General features: G+C 36.7%; 1 protein-coding gene across 2 annotated transcripts in view; it reads right to left on the bottom strand.

Annotated features, from left to right (window-relative positions):
• Window positions 1–17,095, bottom strand: part of PRKD1 (protein kinase D1) — a 116,455-nt gene continuing 99,360 nt past the window's right edge. For both annotated transcript variants that reach the window (XM_086891737.1, XM_086891735.1), the window contains 6 exons: window positions 16,074–16,180; window positions 15,488–15,649; window positions 14,079–14,177; window positions 12,752–13,019; window positions 3,061–3,146; window positions 1–977 (listed from right to left, as the gene is read on the bottom strand). In XM_086891737.1, coding sequence (XP_086747863.1) covers window positions 759–977; window positions 3,061–3,146; window positions 12,752–13,019; window positions 14,079–14,177; window positions 15,488–15,649; window positions 16,074–16,180 — 941 coding nt within the window. In that variant the 3' untranslated portion in view covers window positions 1–758. The remainder of the gene's footprint in view (window positions 978–3,060; window positions 3,147–12,751; window positions 13,020–14,078; window positions 14,178–15,487; window positions 15,650–16,073; window positions 16,181–17,095) is intronic.

Below are 17,095 nucleotides of genomic sequence, written 5' to 3' on the forward strand. Positions count from 1 at the left end.
TTATTTTAACAAGACTTTTATTGAAAACATACACAAAGTCAACATGTTATTTAGCTGCTGAATGTACATATTAGAGAATATTCATAATAGAGAAGAATATTTTAAGAAAAGGGGAAATACAACTGACATGCTGCGGTTTATATTTTACTAAGGCATTTAGGCTTAAGAGGAAGTTATACCATGTGCATGTGTATCTATATACACAAACACACAAATACACGCACACAGGTTATCTGATTTGAAACTGTACAATTCTATGCAAATCATTATTTTTTGCCTTTTCTATTTTTAGAACACTAAATAAAGCTTTTATCCAAATGGTAGAAGTTGTTCACAGAACAGCAGTTATAATCTACTCTTCAAGAGTTTGCTTACAATTACAATACTAACGATGCACAAAAAACCCCCGAGATCTTCATGGGAAAGTTCTCTCTTACCAAAATGAGGCTCAAGTAAGAAAAACACTAGTTTGCAAAGGCACCGTGGAGACAGGTTTTAATACATTAAATACAACATGAATCATTCACAATAACAAGTTTAGTGTTTCTGGGAACTTTTGTAAATACAACACAGTTGGTCACACAAAAATGTTTCTGTTGATTTGTCTTGGCAACTCAGATATATCAACAGTGTAACAGCATAACAGCTTTGTTCCCATCTGACAGAAAATAATGGCAGTTCTGCAAGGCAAACGTTAAACCTGACCGTATGTATTTATTAATTCCACAGTGTTTTGACAGATTATAGGGGGATGCAACTTAAAGGATGCTGACACGCTCACTGAGGGCTTTCATTTCTGTTTCTTCTAGCTTGGTGTTTTCGTTATGGTTAGCACTTGGACTGATAAGGTGTGCTGGATACTGCAATCCATGTTCCTCGGAATACTGTTCCCACCGGGAGTCATCACTTTCATGGGTGATGTAACGTTCCCCCATTTTACATTCCAGTTCCCTTAAATCTAGCCAGGTTTGGTAGTCCTGAAAAAGAGGAAGAGTATTACCTTCAGATTTGCTCTAGAATGGAAAAATCTTATAACATATAAATGTGAAATCTGCCTAAAGATATAAATTTCATCTCTAGAGGATTTTCGATAAATTAATTTTATTAAATTGTCAAAAGTATAGTATTGAGATGTTAGAGGTTGTTTTGCAAAATGTATGGATATTTATAGATTGCCATAATATCTAACTGAGGTATGGTGGTAAAGCAATTCCTCACTCTAGCTGCAAGATGAATAAGGAAGAAGAAACATGTTTAAATCATACATGTACATTCTAGTGATCTGTATCAGTCAAGACAGCTGAGTTTGCATCTCAGGATAATGATGCAGACCACAAATTCAGCTGGGGCTAGAAAAAACTCCTTTTCCAAAACTGGGCAATTACTGGTTTGCTCAAAGAAACGTACACATCTAAACATTAAGGTAGTTTGGAGCTCTGTTGACTGTTGACAGTCAAATAGTTAGATGCTGTTTAGACCATCACGCACTGCAGCCTCTCATCTGTCCAAAGTACACCAGTTTAACAATTTCTTTTCTTATTCCCACCCAAGGCACGCATGAAACTATAGCAATAGAGCCAATCCTAGCCTCATGCAGACTAATCTCTGTGCATGATCCTGTGTCCAATTTTCTTTTTTCTCCTTCATCTTGTCTCAGCCTAAGGCACAATCCTAACCACATAGCCAAAGCACCAGAAAGCCCAAACAGAGTAAATGCATAAAGCTTTCATCTTCAGTATCTCATATACTTTGGCCCATTTCTTAAGAGTCATCCTCTCAGAGAACACCAATAAGTCTCACTGCCCTGTAAGGAAAAATAACCACTGTTACCTTACCTTAGCCTGCAAGATAGGACTCTTCTAGAAAGAGAATCATCCCATCACTGGTGCTAGAGCTGCTGCTGAACTGCCTCACCTTAGTTCACCTCCACTCACTACTACACAAGCAATAAAAGTGGATATAGAGGAAAAGGACCCTGTCCTGTCATGTGAGACAGCCAGCCTCCTTGCTGCAGACCTTAGCCCAGACACTTCTGGTCCCCAAAGACTCAAGCAAATGCATTCTGCAATGGTTGCCAGGGAGAAGAGCAGTCTTGGATGAAAAAACTAGTGAGGGACAGTAAATCTGAGAGGAAGAATGCAAGCTCCAGGTAAATGTTCCTGGGAAAGGTAGGGTGCAGCGTGAGCGATTACAGTCCTTTTCCTCCTATACCAGGAGGTCACCATCTACCAAAGTAGGACTCAATTTTCTGCTTTGATAAAGATTCCTTTGGGATTGAGGATTATGCATCTGGTCTACACCATGCCTGTGCCATGATTACTTTCCTAGATGCAAACCAACCACTTGGGAGATCCAACAGGCAGATGCATCTGTCTGGCCTCAGCCTGTCCTCATCTCCAGGGAGGGACCCAATGCCCTGGCCTGGGCTGTCTCCAGGCTTCCCTGCTCCTTGGCTGGGGATACTGGGACAGGCCCTGGCTCCTCCCTGCTCTGTCTTAGGCCTTAAATTTGCAGTGATTTGGCTGCTGCCAGGATTTTAAAAAAATTACCATATCATATGGTGATCACAAGGCAGAGACTGCTAGCATCTTAAAAACTCCTTACATCTCGGTTTTTAGTTGAAGAATTCAGTTGAATGTGGTTAATGTATTTTCCTGACAAGCACACAACTTCACTAGTTTTTGTGATGACTTTGAAGTGAAAGCCTGTTGAATAATTTTAATAACAAGTGAATCAGAGTCAACCCCAGGCAATGAAGTAATGTAAGTCAAATGACTACAAGGAGGTTTTTTATATACATAATTTTCTCAGTAGACAAATATGATGACGTATTTTTGCAATGTCTTTTGACATGAATGAGAGTTTTATTATTAGAATCTAAGACTTCAGAAATTAATGAGAAACCATAGGTAAATAGGTGAACGAGCACGAGGTCCTAAGGATCTAAAAACATCTTCAGGTTTGTAGATTTTCTTAGATTCTACTGTGCTTAAAGATGAAGAGTTGTTCTATGTTTAGAGTCTAAATGCAAAAGAAAAAACATGGAATTTGTAGAAATACCTGTAACCATGGGTGGCTTAATGTTTTGTCCACACTGTAGCGCTTTCTCATTTTCACTTGCAACAAATTATTTATGAGATCAATAGCTGAAAAGAAATAATATTGGAAAATGTTAGTTCAAATGTATGTTTTGTTTCAGCTAGGACATGCAAACAGCTAACATAGACATGGTAGCTGTAAGAAAGAGGCCAGTTATCCCTTCTTACTCCAGCTTTTTACAAGTTGAAGTCAATGCTGATGTACATGAAGGTACCCATGCAACCCTTCCTAATGGGATTACAGCTGTTTTACTGAACAGTTGCCTGAAAATAATTCTCACTCAGGTCCTGCTCAAGAGAAAAACAATTAATGTAAGTGAGGTCTACATTCAGCTAACCAGGACACCCACCAAGGCACAGCTGAAATGCAAGGAGCAGGTTTATTCCATCACCACAGACACGGGGACACAGCTCTGCTGGGCTCAGCTCATCCTGGCAGAAGGGGCACTGCCTGCCCCCACGGATCAAAGGACTGTGTGCAACCACAGTTTATCTCAAGGCTCTGCTTCTGTGATCTCTGTCCCAGCACGAGGCTCGAGACTGTCTGTGAGAGTGAGTTATCTCTACATGGGAGTTCTACTTCTCAAAACAGGCAGAGGATGAGCAACACTGGGCATAACAAATGGAGTTTGCCCACACCGACGTTTTCAACAGCAAGGTGCAAGTTGACTTTGAGTGAAAACATTCACTACTCATTGCCAAATCTTCCAGCTTTAACATTTTCCTCCCAAGAACAGCATTCTTCAGGCACCACAGTAAACAATATACATGTACATATTTTCCTGAGACTTTCAGTGTCACCTTTAGCTGATAGCAGAACCTTCCCAGTACCTGAGTGAAGAAACCAGGTTCTGTAAGTCACCAATTCTTGCAATACTATTCTTTTGAATTAAGCATTACTTTTACGTGCTAGTCAACAGCTGGCAGTTTTAGAACAGTGAGAGGGCTTCTTTTACAAATTTTATGATTTCATGGTTTTGGAGTCAATGATTCACTGAAGTTCATAGAATCACAGAATGGTTCTTAACTAACTCTCCTACCATGGGCAGGGAGACCTTCTAGTAGACCAGATTGCTCAAAGCCCTATCCAAATTGATATTGAACACTTCCACAGAAGGGGCAACCACAACTTCTCTGAGCAACTTGTCCCACTGTATCCCCACCATCACAATCAAGAATTTCTTCCTAATATCCAACCCCTTCCTAATAACCAACCTGAACCCACCCTCTTCCAGTTTAAAGCAATTACCCCATGTTGTATCACTACATGCCCTTGTAAAAGGTCTCTCTTCATCTCTTTTGTAGCCTCCTTCAGACAGTTCAAGGTGCTATATGGTCTCCCTGGAAACTTCTTTGCTTCAAGCTGAATAAACCCAACCCTTTCACACTGTAGATATTGTGCTGTGGTGCCTGAAGGGATGAGGTCCATGAGCCAATGACCAGTGCATGGAACTGCAATGTGCGACCCATGCCAATGACCAGTGCATGGAACTGCAATGTGCGACCCATTTGGAAAAACCTGTGGAATGAGACTGACGAGCTTTGAATGCTATTACAGAAAAACATTAAAAAATAGTAAAAAAAAAATAAAAATGAAGCTATAATGAAAGGTTAAATCCTACTAGGTGGTGCTAAATGTTCGGCATGTGGAAAGTTACTGTCTTTCCAGAGTAACTGACTAGCCACAAGGAATGATAATATTCCTACAAATTTTCCATTTTGTCACATACCTTGGCATGTCCAAAGTATGCTGGTTTACATCTTAATTTCTCTGTTAATATCATGGTGACAGGGAAAGATGGTCTTGAAAGCAACACAGACACACAGCATCACGGAGGGGCACTGGGTCTGAAACACGTCAGATGGATATTGTTGCCAGCTGGGTATTAAGGGAGCTGAATAATCATCTTGTCTGTTTTTAGAGTATGAGATGGGATGGAATTCTTTAAAGCGATTATCTCTGAGGTTGTATTTTGTACAACAATATGGTAAAGCTTTTCTTTTTTAACAGAGACTTCCTCTCTGCAGGCTCAATTTGCCATCTAGGGCTTTATGTGTGTTTCTGCCATGGGGCAGAGACAATGAAAACAATGTCCAGGAAAATGGGGACGCACACGGCAGTCTTGGATTGACAGACAAACCTATTCTTAGCAATAGGAGACTATCACTAAAGCAGTCCTGACTTCCTGGTGATGAATACTGTCTTGGAAATCAAAGCACTCATGGGAATGATAGAAAATAAATCTCAGGACTTTTGACAAAAAAAGTATTGCCAGAGGCTCCAAACCATTCTTTTCCTGGAACAGATGGTCCTAATTTTACTTTTCTGTTGTGGACAAACAGATTCTTATCTACTGTCTCTTTTAGCATCAAGTACAGTTAATGCTAAGTTCTCTAACTCATTTTTATTTTGTTCCCTCTCAAAATGCTGGTGAACTGTATGTGGGATAAGAAATTCAGTAGATATCCAGTAGGACTATTACTGACATCCATCTTAAAGCTCATTTGTTTTCCAAAATAGTGGGGTTAATCTTCCTCCTCTTTATTGGTAAGAGACATTCCCAAGTTCCAAGCTATGGGGAAGAGATTGGAAAGTCAGTCACACATGATGGTTTTGATATCACCTATCAAAAAGTAGTGACCATTGTTTTTATCTGATATTTCAAAGAGGGAAACATAGTCCCTTACCCACTGCAATATATCTGGGTATCAGCAAACTTCAGCATCTTCTGCAACACTGTCAACTTACTCTTAAATTCAGCAAACTTACAGTAAGACTTTAGTCTGTCTTTTGATACATAAGCTAGTGCTGAATGTTAATTTAGTAGGACTACCATTTCTTTATTATTTCTAGAGGTATTTGGGTATGTATGATCTTCAGAGTTCATTTTTCAATCATTTAATATGAATCTCAGTTTGGAGAATAGGTCAAGAACTTGATGAAAAGTTTGATTGTCCTGGTAATTGCTGCAATGTAGGTGCACATACCCCAGCATGTGCCTTGGCAACTGTCAAGTACCTACTGAATGTTCTTCCTGCCACTGAGGGCTGATAAATGTCTCTATTACATTTCTTCTGTGCAACCCACTGGAAGCAGATATGACTGTGAGCATTACAAGTGATGAAATCATATTTAGCTATTCAACCTCCCTCAAGTTACAACAGGATGAGGGGCCCCTTTGCCCCTTTTTTCACTTCAGGACAAGGATGTATTACATGTAATGACATATTTCTTTGTATTCTTGGGGGAAATTGCCAATGGCTTGTTGAACAGACCAGAAAGGCACTGATCTAGAAAAAATCACTAGAGAAGACGCACAAAAAAAGACAGGGAAGAAAACTATGATGAGAGTGAAAAGGCAGTTTCCCTGGATGGTTACAATTGTCAGTATTGAGCAATCAAGAACAGTTTACACAGATAATCTGCCTGTTTCCCCACTGGAATACTGCCATCTCTCTAACCAGTTTTGCTGTTTTTTTTTAGTTTTTTATCTAAGGTTCTTTTTGCCAGGAAGGTTTTGCCTATCCCTTGCCTCTTAAGAAATAAGCACAAATAAATAAATAAGCAGAAAAACGACATGACTACTAGAAATACACAGGAAGTAGAAATCTGATACAACTTCACTTGCTTTATTACTCAAAGTTTTCAAATTTAAGTGAAGGAAGAAAACATGAGTTTCAACAGCAATGAGCCTTTGCTACTTTTTATCAGGAAATCATTCAAATCAAGAAATGCCACTTCTTGATCTTGTAAGAGCTCTGTCTGAGTAACAGAAGTCAAGATGCAAGTGATAGATACAGGCAGGGCAACAAAACAACAGCGCAGTGTAAAGCAAAGAAGAATCTAGAAAGCTTAATAATGACATTGTGAGTTCTGGAATTAAAAGGCTTAAAAGATATGTGGAAAGTTCACGGTTTTTCTCTCTGTTTAAACTCACAAAAACCCCATCCTGTTGTGACGGTGTCCTGACAGCCACTATCTTACGAAGCTCAGTCTGGCTTCAATTCATGTAAAATGAATGAACAGTAAGATTCCTGTTGACTCAATTTCTGAATTAAAAAAAAAAAATCACATAATTGTTTGATGATTAAGTTTTAAGCAGTTGCACTTCTTAAAAACACTGAAGGTAAAAATTTGGAAGGAATTAACACTTATTTTAGACATACAATCTCGGGGGACTAAATTTGGTCATCATCTGTTACAAAATTAAATATTCTGTCTAAGAGGATAAAGCAGTTTTGAGGAGAGAGTAGTAAATACATTTTTAGTATTTTTAAGTATTTTTATGCATTTTCACTGATTTTTTTTTTTTAATCGGGTTTTAAAGTAATCCTTATCAGACATTTTAGGAGCTTTATAAAATTTTATAGTATTCCTCTGTAAAATCAGTAATTAAATAAATTCAGAGTATTAAGAAAGACCACCTATGGTCTGCACACACTCTAAAGGAATGCACCAGATTATCATCAAGAAGGCAACCTGAGAGAAAGTTCAGAGAGGATTAGGGAAGTGCTTTTTCTAACCCTTTTATGGGCCCCTGTTTACCTTCCATGATAGTGTAAGCAGTCAGCTGAGGACAGCCTCCCACAGCTGGAGATTTTGTTAAAGGCAATAAACTAGCCAACTACTCCAGTAGAATGAGTATGGTCCTTTTACACAGGTGATCATTCAGCAGAATTCCCAACAGAAAAATTCAATTGCAAACTTTAGAAATCTCTGTATCCCTTTGATTTTAGGAATGATGGCTTTTTAGTTTCAATTCAGTGGAAAGAACCTTCACAGTCAGGAGGCTCACGACTCTTTACTGTTTATGCAAATTTATTAATGTGGAAAATAATTAATTGTAGTACAGAAAAAGTCACAATTTCCCCTCTAAGCATCAAATTAACACAATAATTACTTTTCACAGGAATGACTGCTTTAACTCAATTAGGATGTGACCTACACATAAATGTGAAAGTTTACAAAATATCTGAAAACTCTATACAAACGTATCATTCATTTAGTCCTTCCCAAAGATTTAAACATTTTATGTAAGCAATAAACAAGAAATAAATTTAAGGAGATATATATATATATATATATATATATATCCTAAATTAATGATAAATTTATAATTTATTAAGAATTTTTTAAGTACACCTAGAATACTACCTACTTACTGCCATCATTTGAACAAGTTTAAGCTGCTGCCAATAATATGGAAGGTCCAGGACTTCTTAGGCCATGGATTTTTCTAAGAATAGGTTAACTGATTAGAGATCATCGTTGTTATAATCTTTTCATACACACAAATCCCTTTCCTGCTGCTGGTCAATACAGCTTTGTTTACAAATGCTCTAGTGTGCATGCAGTTATTTTAACATAAAATGATTTTAAGCTGGCTGAGATTTTAAGGGACATATATTCAGGTATACCCTCAAAAGAAATTCTTGGCAGTTCTAAGTTGTACCTTACAAGAGATGTTTTCTAATACTAATTTATCCTACCAAATGTGTAAGTAGAGCCAAGACCTCCATTTCAACAGCTAGCTAAACATTCACAGAGGCAGAGAACATCTTTGAGCTATAACATGCATTGACCTCCTCATACTCGGTGCTCACTCATTCATGTGACTTTCTCATTAATGTGTGAAGCACTCATAGTTTCTATTCACATTATGTTGTAACAAGTATAAATAAATTCTGGCTCAAAGGCAGCTGTGGTATTTATTTATGACTACAAAACATTGTAACAGGGACACAATGATCGAATTTAATGCAGGATAGGAATTGCACCATTTCCTCCCAAATTATTTTAATATTATATAATGTGAAGCACTTAATCAATGATGTGCACATCACATAGCCCATCAGGCTAGTAGTAACAGCTGTGCTGGTGGTAGCTGATTGAAAAAAGAATTATAAATACAATGTTTTCTGAAAATATGACAGCAGAATGAAACATAACATGAATAATTCCAACCTTGACATAGCACATTTTAGGATCATACAGTTCAAAAGAATAGCCACCACACTGAAGACATAGTACATAAAATGTACTAACAGGTAGAGAAACAAAATCCATCATGGAGTTCTATCTGTATTTAGCAGTGTCTATTTCTTGTAACATGTAGCTAAGTGAAAATAAATTTCTTGAGATGATGCAAATTTGGTAGACTGGAAGGTCAAAGCTGGAAGCAAACAGTAAAGCTGTTGAAAACAGCTGGTTTCATGTTCGAGATGTGAAATTTAAAGATATAAAATAGATAAGAGTTCTGCAAGTAAACTCCTCTTTATCAGTATCTAGCAAAATGCCAGAATGAGGACTGAGTTAAGTTCAAATTGTCATACAGCAATTCAGTGAATTTAGAAATGTAGCTTGGCTTAACAAACATTGACGACAGAGCAGAAATAGACTGGGCATTGAAATGCTGAATGGCTCTGACAAAACCTGGTTTTCTAAAACATACTGATGACTACCACAAAAACTACCTATCTCCAGTAATGTGTTACAATTCTATTTAGACATCTGAAAGCAGACCCAGGTTTTGGAATGTGTTCTTTCAAAAGAGTGACGTTACTGGGAAAATACAGAAAAATGCAGCCACTTAGGTAAAAAAACAGAATTCTATGGAGAAATCTGATACCTACAAAATTGAAAGGTCTTAGTTTTCCTAGGTTACATTTTAATGGGGAAAAGGAAGGACAAAGCATTACACAAAAAAGAAAAATTTCTCACCAGGAAGAGTTGATTAAATTAATCCGGGAGTTATGGTATCAGACAGACACGTTATGAAAAAAGAGGACTCAGTGAATGACTAGACCATATAAATGACTGGCAGTGAAGACAACTTGATGGTGACTTAAAAACCTTAAGCACTCAAAAAATATTATCCCCAAGTAGGTTTGTTCTTTTGTCTTGGTTTGTGACTGCAGATTTTTATTTCAAGAATTTCTATAAAATGCTACAGAAAAAGTAACTATCAAAAAAATAAACTAACAGACAAGAATATTGCACAATATGACACACATTTTCTCCAAAATGCAACTTATCTCCATGTGGTTTTCCTATGAATCTGTTAGACTTTAAGTATATTATTTATATTACCATGCAGTTCAAAATGTTGCGGGTCATGTGCTTTTTATGAATCTATCACCTCAGTGATATTCAGTGCAATTTAAAGTTTTAAAAGCCAATTTTACTTGAAGACCAGTAATTAGCTACGTAATATTTAATGGGAATATTTAGGCTACTTTACCACTCTTGTTATTTTTCCAGGCAGATTGTTAACATATGATCAGTCTCATTTTTTCCTTTTAAAGTTTTGCTATCTTCTGCCTTCCAGCTCACAAATTAATATGCTATTGTTTGGCAAGGATCAGGAAAAGCATGTAGTGTGCACTAAAACCAAAGTGGTGCTAAACACAGCCGAATTCACTCTAATTGCTGCACTATCTATTAAATTCAAAGAAATACATGCTTTTTCCTCTTTGATTACAGTAAAAATAGAAGATGGCAATAACTAAGTTTAGCTATTCTTAAACTTTTTACAGGAGCAGTGGTCTGAAGAGAGCACTGGAATAGCTACAGTTGCAAGAAGTTTTAGATATTTGGCTCTCTGAGTCACAATAATAATCATGGACAAGACACAAAAGGTTTAACTGCTGTTTGCCTTTCCTTAGCACCACTCTTTGCAATAGGCATGCAGAAGTTCCTTCATAAAACCTTTAGAATATTCTGTGTTTCTCCCCTAAATGATTCAATCATTCGCGGCATTAATTAACACGGCTGTTAATTAACAGCTGTTAATTAATTAATACTGTTCAGAACAGTAACCCAGATTAGATGTGCCAGGACACCAGGACAGGTTTGCATTTTAACCATGCTGCTCTGTCAGAGGTACCAGAAGCTGGATGGAGCCAGCATGGGCAGCTCCTGCCCTCTGACAAGCTGTGCAGCAGAGTGGAGCAGAACATGAGAAAAACATTGCTTTATTTTCCTTAAGTAAGATGGAATCTGAGTTCAAAATTGAGCTCTAAAAAGCAGCCTTATCAAGTAATACTTGGACAGAGATCCAGACTTCAGCTGCCTGTGTCAGACAGGGAATGTAATGGAATCTCTTCAGACATTTTCCAGCTTTTCATTTAGCACAATAGAGTGGTTCATCACCTAGCAATCCAAAATATGTAGTAAAATCACAATGTATAAGCAGATTTTCATTAAGTAATTTGTTAAAGTGTGTTTCCCTCCCTTCTGCATGTTTTCAGCCTGGTATCCATCAACTCCTAATGAAGGCTGTGATTCCACAAATGGAGAGATAACACCCAAGTAGGTGAATTTTCTGTAGGTGCTCCACTGAATCTTCACCTCTGAGTGCAAAAATTGATCTTCTGTCTACCACAGTAGAAACTTGTGGGAGACAATTTCTTGCAGCTTCCCCTGTGTTGATTGCTGTTTGCTTATCTCGAGCGACAGATAAAGCATTGCTGCCAACAGATTCTGTCAGCTTACATATCAAAGTGTGTGGAGGTTCAGGAGAACTTCAGTGTGTAATTGTGCAGATTTAAAGCTTTTTTTTTCCTCCAACAGATTTCAAACTTCATCTGCTACTGAGATAAAATAACAAACAATGCTCTCAGAGCATTTTCAGAAGAGAATTTCACGTGGCTGTAATATATATATTATAGCAAGCATTAGGCACACTGCTCTAAACTATGCTTAACAGGTATGTCAAACATATCACCTGAAAACCAGAAAAGTGGTACTGTAAATACCAGAAATTATAAATGCTAATACTGCAATTCAGTTTGGCACATATTACAGTTCAGAAAAGGATATAAGAATCTGATGCTTATAAATGTTTCTTTAAGACTTAACATCCTGCAGAATTCTGGCCTAAAAAAAATAAAATCTTGAAGAAAATCAAGTTGCCTGAAAATGTTATGTATGTGAAAATGTTAGTAAAACCCTATGTGCCTATTTTTTAAAATGCCCTACTTAGTTGTGTTTAGACACATTTTTAATAGAACTAATTTACCTTCTTTAAAGATGTTCCTAGTGAACCAGTCACATTGTTCTTTTGTTTTTTATCAAAAGTCTTTGATGCCATTGACCAGAACTCAAGTTTCAAAGGTCTCACAGTTATCTCCAAGCCTTTTCCCCCTGCATAAAGTCTCTTGTATGACATTTTCTCACACCGTTCCTGAAATCTTATCTACGGAATTGTTCACCTGTACATTCTCCACACAAAGATATCAGAGTACAGCATCCTATTGAAACCAAACTCAATTAGTGGAACAAGTAGAACAAGAAACAGAATGCATATGCAATAGAGCTGAATGATGAGGTAGGTAAATAAATATACACAAGACCAATTACAGCAGCTAAAGCTCCCCACAGATTCTATAGCAATCTCATCTGTAGGTGGTTATGTGCCTTCTTCAACACCTCCTGGGGAGATCCCATGCTAGAAGATTATGCCATATGCAGTCTATACATGCTCTGTAGGAAATGTCTACAGCAGCTGATAGCACAAAACAGACACATTACATTACTGGAATTTTTTTTCGTTGTTGTTTTTAAATTCTGTTATGTACAGGAAAAAATATAAAAGCAAAATACATCTACTCTTTTTAGCGCTTATATAAGTACAGCCACAAGCAGGTATTACCTTCAAGAGAAATTTCCTTCCATGGGTTAGGTGGATACATGAAAGCAGCATTCTGGATTTGGTCATGTATGTCTTCGTCTTCATTGAATGGAAAGGTACCACTGAGGCTTACATAAATGATGACACCCACTGACCACATATCCAGGGATCTGTTATAGCCTTTGTTTCTCAGAACCTCTGGAGCAAGGTAGGCTGGTGTTCCTACAACTGAACGCCTAAATGATTTCTCTCCAATGATTCGGGCAAAGCCAAAATCACAAAGTTTTACCTGTTTAATGAAAAATGCTATAGTAAGACAGACATTATTTTTATTATCAAATACAGAGTTGAGAAACTTTTATCATCAATTAGTCGCAAGATGCATCTCTACTGTTCCTTCAAGAGTACTTTTTTGTAAACTCCTCTTTGAGAGGAATATTCTTGTTCCACTGAAACAGTAGACTGGAATACCAGTCCATGGTATCTCTTCTGTTCCTTCATTCCATAAATAAAACACAGTTGTGGATAGGCTTAACAGCTCAGGTTCCCAATGAAAGTAGTAATATATAGTAATACTTATATACTTATAATATTACTAGTTCATAGCATAAGAACACAGCAAATAGAAAAATCATTTTACCTATGGCTTTTTCCTAAAATGAGCAACTTGACAAAATTTAGCTCTTAAACTTCCACTTTTATTTTATTGTGGTTATTATTCTAGTTATACTCTGCCTCTCTGCAAACTTCTTTGTCCGAGTTCTACAAAGTAACAGATTAAGGGGCTTGAAAATTCTCACTTAACTTAGTACAGATTCTTTCCTTCCAATTATTGATACTGATATTATTTCAAAATTATCAATGGAAGACTGAGGGAGATTACAGAAGATCTCTGTAGACTGAAGGTAACAGAAGCTGATAAAAATACCTTTTAATGAGAAATACAACCAGTCAGAATGTATATTTAAATATCCTGTGATCTACACGGCATTTAAATTCATAGAATTGGAGAAGAAGCCCCTGTTCTTTGTGAGCCCTACCCAATCTTTCAGAAAAATAACTTTGTTTCTGGAGCAAATCAACCAGCCAAGTAATTTGTGCTGTAGTGGTGAGCAAATCAGATATGATCACACGAGTACCTATGTCACACTTGAAGATGTAGTTCAATATTTTAGACAAATGGCAAGAGTCAAGGATTTCTAAACTTCTTTATAAAGTAGTTTGAATAAGTGATCTTACCTAAAAATTCTGTGCAGACTGGTCACTAGTCATTTTCTTGTTTACATAAACATTGCTAGCACTTATTAACTAGAACAATTTATCTTAAGAAAGGGCATTTTCTACTTGCCTGTGGGAAAGGATCAGCTGATGCCAGTAACACATTTTCTGGTTTGAGGTCACAATGAACAATATTTTTGAAATGGAGATGTCTTAAAGCAACAAGGATCTGTGAACAAACAAATCAAATTATGATTGTTTGTTTTATATTGTTTGAACAGTACCAGTGACCAGAGAAGCAAGGACTGGTGTGAAGAAAAAAAAGTCCAAGAAGAATGTGCTTTTTTGCAAGAATGTCAACAATGAAAAAGAAAAACCCAACACAAACCAAAATGCTGTGCCTCAAGTTTTCTTGATGTTTCACTGCATCGAATATGATTTTTCCCTCTCCAAGAGTTTACATTATAAACATCTTTTAAAAACTGGGTTCTAAGTATTTGTTTACTTTTTTGTGCATTAAATCTTTGAATGCAGAATCACGTTTCAATCTAGACTCAACTAAATCATTTCACAGAAATACTATATGATCCAACTGAAGTGTTTTCTTGATGAGAGGAAGAATGGAGAGTATTGTATGTATTTTTGTTCTGTTACGTACACATAAATATAATAAAAATGTAACATATAGCCATCCTTCTTGTGTGGCTTTAACTCAATTCCTTGTGTTTGGTCAGGGGCTGGCAGAATTTGCCACTGTATTGGAGCAATGAATGCTGAGGAGGTTGAATGAACCTGTGAACAGAAGAAATCAAATTCTAAAGCTGCTGGCAACTCTGCCCATTAAAACCTGGGCAAAACCCAAATAAGGAATTTATAATAATAAACATCATAATACTGTTGCTCCTGCTACTTTCATTTTTCTTGACTGCTGAAACATGGGCTTCTCTGACTGTGAGGTGGCTCACTACCAATGTGTGTACCTAAATTTAAACCAGTATTTCGGGCAGCCAAAGAAGCAGTACGATAATATTACAGGAATATAACAGCAGGAAGCTCAAATAAATCCCATAACAAATTGTTAGTAGAAGTAATAATGGAATCCAGACTCAGACACTACTACTACACAGGTAGCATTGAGATCCAATCTCAGCACAGAAAATAGGTTTAACTGTGCAGCGTATGAACTGCAGTGGTTTGATATCGGGTAGTTCAAGAGGCTCAAATTTCTTTTTGTAGGTCCTCAACAGTTTGCTTTTAGTGCTTTCCTTTCTTGTGCTTAATTCTTCTATCACATGAGAAACTGTAGCTTGATGTCCCCTCCATCCAGCAGCCAACAGCTCTACATGTGTCTAGTTTTAAGTCCTCATAATGGTTTACTATCAGATGACGTACAGTAATGTAAAGAAAGCTGTTTTACCACCTCTGCTTAACTCAGATTTTCACAAACTAAACAGGCAAATTATGTGAAAAGGAAAACATAAGAAACAGTGATAATAATTGACCTCAAATCTCCTTCTAGGTCTATAATTAATTTCTTACCTGAGTAATTAAAAACTTAGTTATTCTCTCTGGCAATCTGCCCTTTTCACTTGACAAGATCATTTCCAGCATGTCTCCATGGAGTTTTTCCATAACAACAAAGACTCTTTCTGGCGTCTCAAACATACACTCCAGATTTACAACCCCAGGATGATGAAGATTCTATTGAAGATAAATACAGCACTAGATTTCTCAATATGATCAGTAGCTGTTATCATTACATAGCCAGACTTCAGACCCCCACCTAAACCAGACAATGTTTCAGTATTTCATAATTTAAGCTGTATGCCTAACCTGTATGCAACAGGGACAAAATTGCTAGGGGCAGTACAGGAGTACGTACGAATTTCAAATTAGTTTAACATACATTTTCTTTATTGTGCCTGGTGCTTAAAACTGCAGAAATTGTAACTCCTAGTGTGACATTGCTGATACATTTGGGTTTGGCTTTTTATGGAAAATAAGCAGCAAAAATACTAATATTTTTGCAAAAAACACTAGTGATTATAAATTAAAATCTTTATATATCTGATATTTATACAAATAAATAATGGAGCTGATACAGTAAAAAAGAAGAGAAAAGTACCTGTAAAATGGCAACTTCATTACGCAGTTGACTTTCCTGTTTAGTTGGAAATCTTAGTTTATCAATTATTTTAATGGCAACGTCTCTTCCAGTTTTGCGATGCTTTCCTGCATGAATAAAACAAAAGCTCTCTATCAATTAAAATTATTAATTATGAAAAGTGTTGCTTTTTCATAGGTTGTACAAATGGCCACAACCAAGTAGTTCTCAGGGCTGGTTTGCAGATAAGACATTAAGTTTTCTGTTATTTCTCTTCTTTCTACCCTTTAAGAAGTGAACTTTTCTTAATGTTGCCTGACAAAGATGTTTAAACATTTAAACGAATATATGAGAAAGTCAGGTCTTCGTTTCAACAGTATAGATGCAGATTTAATTTACTCATATATATATGCAAGCTGCAGCTGCATTCTGTGCAACTGGCTGGTTGTAGACTTAACTCCTTCACTGGTAGCTCCACAGTAGCAAATAATGAAATATGTGATAGCCTTTAGGCATGTTAGTGCATGTCCCAGGTTTATCAGAGAGCCAGAGATACCTCAGTGAGAAATTTGTTGTTAGTTCTCACTTCACACTGTCTCAAACAACAGCTGTACCTAAATATATCCCCAAAAAACTGCTGAATAAAGGAGAAAAGAGGGAGGAAAAAATAATAAGAAAATAAAAAGAGAACCAATTCTACTACTGAAGCTACTGAAGAAGCAATAAAAAAATGCTATGTAAATATGTAAAGGAACACAGAAGGGAAAATAATATTTTTTTTATTCATTACAGTTCTCCAAAAGAACAGCTTTCTGCACTTCAGATGCTTTCTGCATTTCAGGTGCTTTATTAGAACTTACAGAGAATATGAAGCTATTGATATACACTGACCCACTACTGGGCAGAAGACTTCAGTCTAAAAAATTACTTCATCAACATAAAACATAAACATATATTTTGTTGAATGTATACTGCTTAAACGAAACAACAGACAGCTAATTTCTGCAACAAAACATTTCAGAGTCCAAATACTTTCCCCATTG

This window comes from Cyanistes caeruleus, chromosome 6, assembly GCF_971803275.1.
Source record: "Cyanistes caeruleus chromosome 6, bCyaCae1.hap1.1, whole genome shotgun sequence".
Lineage (NCBI taxonomy): Eukaryota > Metazoa > Chordata > Aves > Passeriformes > Paridae > Cyanistes > Cyanistes caeruleus.